We start from the raw sequence: 11,822 nt of genomic DNA on the forward strand, positions 1-11,822 counted from the left end.
AAATATTCTTAACCGAAAAATATCCCAAAAACATAGCAATCTTCAGAGAGATTATATAATACATCTAAATACATAAATTATATTAATTAAAAAAACATATGAATACATTCATGGCATATAGCGAGATAGTGAATACAATAAAATACATGAATACAGCGGGATACATTGAAATACAATGAAAAAAAAGACAGTGAATACAATGAAATACATAAAATACAGCGAGATACATTGAAATACAATGAAAAAAAAACAATGAATACAATGAAATACAGCGAGATACATTGAAATATATTAACAGAAAATTCAAGTTGCTCAGCCCGCAACGTTGTCTTTGTTCAATAACAACCCTAATGTCGTCTCGTTGGAGAAGCATCAGTATCCAGTCCTCGCTCGCCGTCACCTTTGCCTCCGGTTGCCGACGATTAGTACGTAATTACCGGCGAAATAATGGAGACTTCTCCAAAACCTTTGCATTCTTTAACAGAAATTCTGAAAGTTTGAAAAGCTTATCAAAGCAGCATTCTAAATGATCCTTCAACTATGTTAAAGAGATGGCAATCTTTAACATTCTGCAAATCAATAGATTCTCCTTTGGCCAAATATCTTAACCCAAAGTTGTAACGGGCAATATTAAACTGAAGATAGAGAATATAATCAAGCCAAAAATGCAGGCGAGCCGAATAAAATTGCAGAAAGCTGACAAAATATTATTTCACAGTAGAAAGGTCCGGCGGATGAGAAGACATGGGAAGTAGAGAGAGAGGAAGAATAGATATGGGAGGGTTAGGAGAAATTTGAGGGGATATGAGAGAGAAAAATAATACAAAGCTTATTTTATGGCTTAAGGTTAGGAGGTGACCATAAACAGATATTTGACTATAAAAAATCAAAATGTAGCTATGGAATATAATTTTTTAAAAGGGTATTTATTTAAAATAAATAAGGTATCAACCTTTGCTATAGGAGATAACTAATCCTTATTAGTACTCCATTTGAAAAATCAAATAATATTCAGTTTTTTATTTTATTTTAAACAGCTTAATTAAGGTTATATCAGTCACACTTTTATGTAAATTTTAAATATAAAAATTAAGTAAAATGATCTTTTCAAATAATTCAAAGATTGTTATCCAGATACACAGTAAATGTAGACGTTTGGACTGTGTACTTCAAATATTGTTAATTAATGTTAAAAGGGAGGAATTGGTCCAAAATTTGGATGAGAGTCAAAATATTGTTGATGTTTTCTTGATTTTCTACGTAAAGATATTTGTGTCTTGCGCTTTTCTTTGCGATGGAAGAGGGGCTAGAATGATCTTATTGAGGCAAAACATTTCTCAAGTATATGCAGAGGGACTATTTTTCATGTTTTTTGGTGATTTTGGTTGGGAAATAAAAAAGAAAATGAACACTTTCCTTTGCCATTCACAACAACGTACTATTTAGCATTAACCATCTGCGCTGGGAGAATAGCACAAAACAAAGGATATCCCAGACATTCTACACAATAACTAACCTAATAAAACAAGCATCAGCGTACGAATCACATGATTTTAAGTCATGAATAGGGGCTGCTGAATAATGCACATTTGCTCAATGCTTGCAACAAAAAGGCTCTTGTTTTTCAAGAACAACAATCTATGGCATGAAATCTTACATTGAGCAGTGGCTCCCAACTATGGAAAATTCATTAAGCCAAATCTGATAGGAAACATCTCATCTTTAGATATTCCATTGTGACGGATGAATCGAGCAGTAAAGGCATGCTATTGTACCAGAACTGCGCTTTCTATATATACAATGCATAGAAGTTTGTACACTTCATCACCATTAAGACCATTAGCTGATGGAGAGTTTGTGCTATGCGTTCAACTGGGCCCAGTATTCTCGGTAGGGAACATAGATATGTGTGTATGTGAAACAACAAAAGAACTCACCAACTATTAGATTTTGAACACATAATTTCAAAAGTATAATGAGTTCAGCGCTAAGAACTTCAATGGTTAAATCCAGCAAGCCCAAATCCTGGATCCGCCTATCGCCATCAACATCTACCAGCCTTCAACTTTGAGCATGGGAAGGTAATCTGCGAGGTACATCCTTTCCTTATGAAAGAGATACCATTAGATAGCAAACAAAGGATCTGTTCTAATAGAAATGAGGACCATGCTCCTTAGCTCTTTCAAAGTAGAGCCTCAATTGTGAAATGGAAACTGCCACCAACTGCAGGATATTGTTGATGGGCAGCTTTTGTACTCTTCAAGTAGTTGCCTTTGGAAAGCTGGATCAGAAGTTCTTGATGTTGTGAATCACTTAAAAAGTGCTAGCAGAGAGATGCTACCTATGTAGATTCATACTCACTGGAAGAAAAAGAAAGAAATAGGATGTAGCTTTCATACTCAATCCCAAGGAGACAAGAGGGAACTATAACAACATATCTTAGATAGCCGACGGTATTTTCACCATTTTGTACCTTTTAAGTTAAATCTCAATGTGTCATAACATCAATCCTGGGAATGACCTTGCTTAATAGAATCCTTCCCCACAAGATTCATGAGCTCTGCCTTTGCTGCTTCCGTTATTGCTTTGAAGTCTGTTTGCATATACCTTCCCCTGAAACCAGCAAGCACAGGGAGCTTATTCAATATACTTAGTTGAAGGTTATGAACATGAAAAGTGAGAGGTTCAACAGGCTTTTTTTGCCATGTTTTTTGCACAGCTATAGAAAGAAATACTCAATGCATGTATATGCTGTAAATGATAAATGATTAACTCTAATCATCTTTGGACGAAAAAGATCCGAGCATATTTTTCTCAAAAGATCAGCTTTAGAGAGGATGTACCAGAAGTGAGTTCTCGACCACGAAGAAGACGGGAATGCTGGGCTCGCAATGCCATGCAATATCCTTGCAATAGCTCTAGGAGTAAACTTGGCATGTGAGTTACACTGTAGAAATACCTGTTCCATGAAACAAGGAAAACATTAAGACTGCATTGTTTTCTTCCCTTCGGAAGAACTATTTGAGAAGAGAACTACCTTTATATCAGCTGTCAAAAATGGGCTGCAATTAAGAAATCGATTGTGTTAGCATATAGATTGACATCTTTGGGAGAAGAACTGATGCTGTATACTCCATAAAAAGACAAACTAAAGAAAGTGTAGAAATACGTAAATGAATAGAACAAGCTGCAGTCTGTAATAGAAACAAAATTATTCTGATCCCCAAAATTCGAGGATATAAAAGACATCACAAAATAAGACACTGTCTACTGGATGCTTAAAATCTGATAGACAAGACATCTAACAACATGGGAAGTAGCAATTACATCTTCCTATGCATGGACAAAGCAATAGCCCAGAAACTGTGATAGGTTTCTCACCTGCTTCCACCAATCTTCTTTGGAACGTCAACTTCAGTACCACTTATAAAATACTCTGCAATCTTCCTTTGCAAGCAAGGTGTGTGTTGACGGCCAAGGCAACCATGCACCTTGTCACATGCTTCTGCTGCAAACACAGCAGCATCGTACATCGTGTCCATCTTCCTTACCTATGACAAAGGCACAATCACAAGACTGGGAGACAACAAGAATACTATATCTGTATGTCAATAAAAGCTTATATGCCTGATATTTTTGCATGAACAGCAGAAAGCTATACCAAAGCCCTTCAACTAGTAGGCAATGATACCCTGGTGTGCTCAGGATTGTTCCTAACATATATGGATCACTTGGAGGTGACTTACATGTAGTCTAGGTAACAATTAATGCAAAGTCATGATAATTTACTGTAAGAGATAACCGGACAAAGGAAATAAAGGCTTAGGTGTTATCATTAAATTGAACGTGTTGTCTATTAATTTTAACTTAAACATAACATCTCTTCATCCCCTCCAAACACCAAAAAGAAGAAAAAAATTATTTAGACAAAAATGCACATCTGTTCCTTCAAATGAGTAGATTAAAAGTTCACAGGAAAATAACCTACCAATGGAACTAGGTAACTGTTAACCTACATTACTGTTGGCCAATGAGTTGGTAGCTTCATTTATAAATGAAAAGCTGTGTGGATTCCAGTACAGCACATGTTGTATAGTCAAAAAAGTGAATCTAACTCTAGGTGATATGCGCTCAGGCTCTTACCTAAGGATAGTAAATTTCTTATTTGTATCTTGCTCCAATATCAAGAACCCAACATTTGTTTTATTTTTACATAAAACAAATATCCGCTTCAAAAGGAAGCAAAATTACTTCAATTTCTCTTGCCAAGCAGAACAACAAAACAAGAATAGAGGAAAATGGACAAAAGGATAAGTAAGGACAATAAGCTATAGGTCAGTGGAAAGTCACCATCTATTTGATACTAAAATCAACTTTGAGACCATCTTGATACATTGAATCATAATTCTGGAAGAAGCATGACCAGTCAATTTTTAAAACAGATGGGTGTGGCACTGAGTTGGCACTGTTCTGGCGATCCTGCGCAAGTTCAATGACACTCTTCCTATGATGAAAATTCTCATCACGTTTAAACAAGGGTGTCCTCCTTTCATCTTGAACCCAGCTCTGGGATAAAGGGTTAGGGAGGAAAAACAGGACAATAGGAAGAATTGCATCTTTGGAGGAACATGAAGGAAAATCAAACTTCCGTTATTAATGAAGAGAGTTACCTTACAACTCTCAACCTCAGATAACCACTTTGTAAGCCATGTTGCTAAAGAACAGATATCCTTTGGGACTTCCATGATAACATAACAATAAGCGTGATCCTTCAGCTCATATGTAACTTCCCCCTTCAACTGAGATAGGAAAGAGAGAAAGTTATTCATGTCTAATAAAGAAAGCAGAAAGTGAATAATTAATGTTGAACTGAAGATTGCTCAAGACCATCAACTTTTGGTGTTAATGTCACCGTTTGAATAAAAAAAATGGCAGAGACATGAAGCGCACATACAAATAGATAACCATGCACAAACACAGATAGTAAAAGGCTTCATAATATTAATATCTATATTGTTCCTTTAGTATTTCTACGTATCAGAAGGTAACCCTTAAGAAGTACTGCGCAGAATCTTATGCTGAACATAAGTGTATATAGTGAAGTACAACATTCTGCTGGATTTACCCAAAACTATAAACTGGAATTTGGCTGGTGCATCATTGTTCATCCCGAGTCAAGTCAAACAGCACTGCCGATTACTGCTAATATTTCTTTCTTAATAAAAAAAATAAGAAGCATGGGCCAAATGCTCATATTATTCACAGTTCTAGAAAAAGAATGATTGGGTTTCCAAAAGCACTAAAGCAATCAAAGAAATCATTACCTAACCCACCCATACAATTTTGGGGAAATTCAGATCTTTATAGCCAGCTTTGGCATCAACGCGCATACTATGTAATACCTTTCATGAACTCCCTTCACATCCTGGTGGAAGACCACCACAAATATGAAGATGACAGTAAGGCTATCAGAAACCAAAGACTGAAGAATATAATGTTTTTCATTTTTCCTGTCAGTTTTCTTGGAGACGAATTCTGCTCAGGTAATGTTGTCATTAAATGTTATTCTGACAGTAAGGCTATCAGAAACCAAAGACCAAAGAATATAATGTTTTTCATTTTTCCTGTCAGTTTTCTTGGAGATGAATTCTGCTCAGGTAATGTTGTCATTAAATGTTATATCCAAAAATCAAACTTGCTGAAGAGAATTGCATAACTCCTGCTATGCTCACTATCTTCATCATCATCCTCAGTTTAACTAGGATCAAAGATTTTGATGAATTACTATATGACATCTTTGTGTTTCTAAGATCTAAATCTTTACTGCTAAAAGTGTCAAAACATGACGTAGAATAACCAATATCAATCTGGAATAGCAAGAGGGGTCAGGAAATTCACACATAACTTACATCAGTATGTCTAGTCTTTCACTAATATCGCAAAAGACCCCATAAAAGAACTACTGTCCATATAATAGCCGCTGATGGAACTTACCTTCAGTGTTTGCAAATGGTTTGACAAGTCATTGACTTGCAGTCTGGTGCTGTTTGCTACACTTGTTATGTCAAATATATACTGCCCATCTTTGATCTCAGAGCTAATATACATGAAGTGTATAACATTAGATATAACAGAAGTTTGTGAGAGCATATGTTTGTTCTCACAGGAAACAAAAATAAGGTACTCACTTCTTCAAGATAGCAGCAACCACAGCATCTTTCATAGCTAGCAATGCAGGGGAAGTCTGCAATAAGTTGTTAAGTTCATGATGTAATGTGAAAAATGGAAGCCGCCACAAAAACAGCAAAAGGAGGCAGACAACCACTTTTAGGTTTCTTTCTAGTTCTTTTAATCGCAAAATTCTAATCATGCAGGTCTAATCCTTACTAAGTAATGTTCAAAATCAAACCAAACGTTAGACCAACTGAAAGTAAAATTAGCCCTCGAGCATATAAAAATCTGCCAACTGGCTGTTGTACTTAACTTGCTATATTAACTTTAACTAACCTGGTGAAAGTGTAACGTGCATGTTACACTCATCTGTGGGAGCAGGTGCAAGTATTGGACCTCGCCTAGCTCCAATTGTGTTAAGATCGTTAGTATAACCTATGAGAGAGAAAACCAGCTCTTCAGCATCTTACTAAGATAAAAGAATGTACAACATTCAGTTTCGGTCTTGCACTATCCCACATTTGTATAAAAAATGGAAGCTACTTTCACAGCAAAGGTATTCAACAACAGATCAGAAGGAAAATACCCAGGACCTGCACACATCAGGTGGTGTGGAAGTTTATTATCTATCTCTAATTGAGTAATAAGGATTAATATATGTTCTGATAACTGTAGAAGAAATGTTCCAGCTCTGTTTAAGCAATGACTTAAAATGCCAAATACTGCATGTACAGGTCAATTTCATAAAATAAAATAAAAGAAGCGCAGGTATTATTATTCAGGATCTAGGACTTTCTTCTTTTCATGTCCAATGTTCCATAAGAATGTTTCAAGGATTAGTAGTCTCATCAATATACTGCAAGTTATAAATTTAAACACAGCCAAAACATTCAGTCTGTGACTGTGCTCAAGGATGTACGATGAAAGGGCCGTGCCTTTGGGTTGCAAATACAGTCTTGAAAAAGAGTTTTTAACCCAAATAAAAGATCAAATTGGTTTCTGGAAAATATAGAAAAAGTGATTGGGTAGTAATAGAAGCAATCAGAAAACTGATACTCAGTATGCCAATTTAAATGACAGAAAAAGTACCTCTTCTTTCATATCGAATTTACGACTAGCAGACTCTTTAACTAATGAACATATTTTCCCAGCAGAGTTCGTGCTGCCACTGAAAATTTGACACAGCAATTTGTTCACCACAAACTCGTCGACACCATCACTGAGAATAAACAATATGCAAAGCTTTAGAATCCTTAGATTCAAATGATCTCTATGAATATTAAGAGTTTTTTCCTTTCTTTATCACCTGTACATAAGACTGCGAGTCTTAAAATAGGAAACATCATCAAAAAAGAGATGGCAATATGAGATTCTACCATCACGTCCAGCACGACCAATCTCCTGCACAGGTAGCATCAATTATTTGGTTAAAAGAATTGCAAAAGTCAGTATCTCGGAAATTGCAACCGTCATAAGCATAAATATCGACCTGGACATACTCTTCCAAGCTTTCTGGTAAGCTGTAATGTATTACCTGAGACAGAAGCATTTAGCAAGTCTTAATATGAATGTTGATAGGAAGTCAGGCACAATTGCTGCACATTTAATGCAGCAGTACTTGGAATCTTTGGTCAACATAAACATTTTGGAGATTGTTTTATGTTGAAGTGCACCTTGTGGCCAGAAAAATGAGAGATGATGAGCTATCAAAAGGAAGTGTGGGCAACTAGTAATCTCACACAGCAAAAACAGATAGTTACTTCTTATAATTACAAGAGAAAATCCATGTTGAGTTGAACTGGGATCCCGAAACCAACCACATAGCAGAATAAGTATTTAGGAACAAAATGTTGAATATAGTGATGTTCTTGATTTCTTCTTGGAAACCTCCCTAATTTGGAGGTTGATGCAGACAAAAGGGCAAATATATCATATAGGAAAACCAAGATCAGTTCTTACAGCTTCAATATCCTTCTTATTCAGTCCCATGCCGAATGCCACAGTTGCAACAACCTTGCAGAAAATATTGATGCAAGTTAAAGAAAAACTTCATTTATATAAAAGGATAGTATTTAATATCTGTAAATTAAAATGAATAGAAAATATGAATTGCTTCTCTCACCACTCTTATCTTGTTTGCACAAAACAGTTCCTGCGTACGGCTCCTTTCCTTTGCGAAAATTCCACTGTGATAACTCTGAAAACAATTCAAATTGTAAGTCACTTAACCCATTAGGCATCAAATGATTTACATGAGGATGCAGGTAACTGTATATTGTTTACAAAGAATAAACCAAAAGGCAGATACAAAACCTTTGCCGAGATATTACTGTCACATAGATATTTGCAAATGAGATCAGTTTCGAACTGTGCACATTGAGGAGGAAAAGAAAAAACCAGAAGTCAAGTTATGTGATACAGCTACAGAAAACAAATATAAAAAATGAGAGTATCACAGACAAATAGGAAGCAGCACCTGAAATTTGCAGTAAATGATGATGCTTTTAGCCTCTGAAAAGGGGGAAGACTTCAGCAAGGTCATCAGATCTTTCATCCTGAAATCAATTGAGTAAATTTGTAGCTTTCAGTTTGTTTGTTTGTTTTTTTTTTTTTTTGGGGGGAGGGGGGAGGGGGGGGGGTTGTTATTCAGTTTGTCAAGGGAAAAGATTATGATAGACTTACCTGTTTTCGCTCAGAGATACTGACAATTGCAAATTATCCCTTGGTTTCACTGATTGGATAAGATCACTTGATGGAATATCCAATGCATGCATCACACTATACAATGTTTTAGTAGTTGCTGTTGCTGTCATTGCAAGTATGCATTGAGCCCCGAGTCTATCACGCAGTAATGATGCTTTAAGCCGCATATATGAAGGCCGAAAGTTGTGTGACCTACCAAAATGTTCGTGATTGTTGATACCACATAAAGTTACATTTAAATAAGCAAAAGAAAAAGAGAAAAGATAACAAAGTTGCAAAGCTAGACTAGAAAATGTAACTTTGAAAAGGTCAGACTCACCATTCAGAAACACAGTGGGCTTCATCAATAACCACAAGTGAAATTTGAGTGTCACAAAAAATGGATAAAAATTCTGAATTGAGAAACCTCTCTGGTGAAACAAAAAGGACCTGAAACATAAACATCCGCTTATTTTTTAGGACAAGGAGATACCGGAAAGAAAATGATCTCAAGGAACTGCTATCGTATCTGGTTTATAATATTAGTCAACACTCAAATGAGATCGAGTTTTATATGCTCATCCAAGAAAGTCCACATTAAACTTGGCCAGCAGATGTGTGACTAAAGTAATAGTGAATGGATTAAAGCTACTTTGATAACGGCGGTGTCCGGCAGCTTTGCACACATCAGCTATTCCAATGGGTACATGTATCATTCTATCAGTAAATGTACGTAATAATTCTAGTCACCAAGGCTTTAGGCAAATGGGAAGAAATCACCTAGCCTTTTTTTTGGCCTCGGCTGGGATTAGAACCCTAGTCTCCTATGATCTCCATTCCAGTTCCATCAGCTGCTAGGTCATACATTTGGGTGTACATCAAAGCAACTTTGGAGGAAGTAAAAAAAGCTTACCTTTATGGATCCCTCTTCTAGTAACTTATAAGTTTCCAAAACCTCCTCAGGTGTCTGCAACAGTGAAGACATTAACTCAGGAATAGCTCAAAATGCCATAAATTCGACAGGGCTAAAATTGCTAATAAGTTATACGCAACCTGGCTGCTACACAAAAGACCACCCTCCACAGCAGCAGGCAGCTGCTTTAGCTGATCAATCATTAAAGAAATCAAAGGGCTAATAACAACCGTAACTCCCTGAAAAACCATTGCCGGCAACTGATAACACAGCGACTTCCCAGCACCCGTTGGCAAAACCAACATTGTAGATTTCCCCGAAAGCACCATCTTGATTGTCTCCAACTGGTCATCTCTAAATGAATCATAACCAAAAGTCAGTTTTAACAACCTCAACAAATTCTCATCTGACGCCTCATTTCTAACCCTCATCACAGCTTCTTCAATCAACTTTGTCTCAAAATCCAATCTTTCCCCTCCTCTTCCCTTAACTTCCACAACTAAACCTTCTTCATCACACAAACCATTCCCCCCTTCCCCCTCCTTACCTACAACCCCAACTTTCTTTTTCCATCTTCTATAGATTTTTTTACCACTTGATGAATTAGAATTCCTTCTTTTGAATTTTGATGCAAACTTTTTACCATAACCATTTATGTTGAGCCTTACAAAGTTACCCTCATTAACACATTTAACCTTCTTTGCTGGCAACGAAGACGACACGTTGCTCCCTATTAAATTAGGATGTTTCCTGACAACTGTTTCCTTCTTTTCAGTCTGTTGAGCCAATCGGGGTTCAATAGGATCAGCTTCAGCAGGCTCAAGATTGAGAATGGCTTTTCGGGTTTTCGAAAAGGAAGCAAATTTGGATACGCATAAGCCTCCAGCAGGAAGAACTTCACCAGAACTGTTGTCATTGGACAAAAGGGTGTCGTTACGATGGATTAGAAAAGGTAAATCGGAGAATTTTGGTGGGGAAAGTGGATTTTGAATTAGGGGTTTCGAACAGGAAGCATTTTTCGTTAAATTTGGAAGAACTTCACTTGAAACGGTGTCGTTTTTGTGAATTTGGAAGGGTAAACTGGAGGGATTTTGTGAGTTTTGAATTGGGTTTTCTAGGGTTTTAGGGTTTGAAGGAGGATTTTTTCTGGGTTGTTTGGATGAGGGTTTTGGTCTTAGAATTGGGCGGGAAGATTTTGTGGAAGTTATAGAGGTTTTTTTGGCTTGAGTTCTTGACTTTGCGGTAGAAAGAAGAGCACGGCGCGACGGCAACGGCAACGGATGAGGAGGGTGGCGTGGTGGGGTTGAGGATACGTGAGAGCCATCGGAATCGGAATCCATGGAAGATTTGCTCGGAGTTAAAGACTCTGGACTTTTGCTTTTTCACTCTTACCTCCAAAGTTTTTCCCGCCAAGATCCTCTGAAGGTCAATGTTGTCATTTCGTATAAACAAATTTCGTCACTAAATCCTTTTCTCATAATTGTTTCTTTTTCTTTTTCTCGAGAGAATATGAGATTTATTTCATAACTTGATAACAAACAAGCTACTATTAGCTTATATGTTACATGTATCATCATTTAATATTATATATAACACTATTTGATTAAGAAATAGGGTTTAAAGTATTAATTCAAACTAATTGAAATAATGGCCCCTAGTTAGTATTCAGTACTAGTTGGTTGGGAGAAAAGGAGACCAATTTAATTAGATACTTTACATAATTTGTATCTTAAGAAATTTGTAAAAGCTATAACAGAAAAGTGTCAAATATTTTAGAAAGATATGAAATTGAATAATGTCAGGTAAATTTGATAGAGAAAATAAGGAAAATTTTATTTTGTATCTCATACAACTGACACTAGTTGTATGAGACATCTTTTTTATTTCACAGTTTTGTGGATCCAAATTTTTGTGGACCCAAAAGTGTAAGATTGGGGTCCACAAATTTGTAAGACAAAAAAAGACTCACACAACTAATGTGAGTAGTGTGAGGCACACAATAAAACTTCTCGAGAAAATAATAACAAATGCGAACACGATATAACCACAAGTTGAA

The 11,822-nt window shown here is 36.3% G+C and overlaps 1 protein-coding gene across 1 annotated transcript; it reads right to left on the reverse strand.

The window, feature by feature from the left end:
• Positions 1–1,748: 1,748 nt before the first annotated feature.
• Positions 1,749–11,257, reverse strand: LOC104244097 (ATP-dependent DNA helicase Q-like 5). The gene is made up of 20 exons (XM_009799405.2): positions 9,907–11,257; positions 9,767–9,820; positions 9,194–9,303; positions 8,854–9,066; positions 8,648–8,726; positions 8,485–8,538; positions 8,294–8,368; positions 8,131–8,184; positions 7,661–7,705; positions 7,478–7,572; positions 7,261–7,390; positions 6,508–6,606; positions 6,189–6,244; positions 5,995–6,097; positions 4,671–4,799; positions 3,382–3,551; positions 3,038–3,062; positions 2,844–2,959; positions 2,474–2,613; positions 1,749–2,360 (listed from the first exon to the last, which is right to left on the reverse strand). The coding sequence occupies exons 1-19, from the start codon at positions 11,104–11,106 to the stop codon at positions 2,505–2,507; spliced, it is 2,916 nt and encodes a 971-aa protein (XP_009797707.1). The 5' UTR covers positions 11,107–11,257; the 3' UTR covers positions 1,749–2,360; positions 2,474–2,504.
• Positions 11,258–11,822: the final 565 nt, after the last annotated feature.

The sequence above is a fragment of the Nicotiana sylvestris genome, chromosome 12, assembly GCF_000393655.2.
Source record: "Nicotiana sylvestris chromosome 12, ASM39365v2, whole genome shotgun sequence".
NCBI classification, from domain to species: Eukaryota; Viridiplantae; Streptophyta; class Magnoliopsida; order Solanales; family Solanaceae; genus Nicotiana; species Nicotiana sylvestris.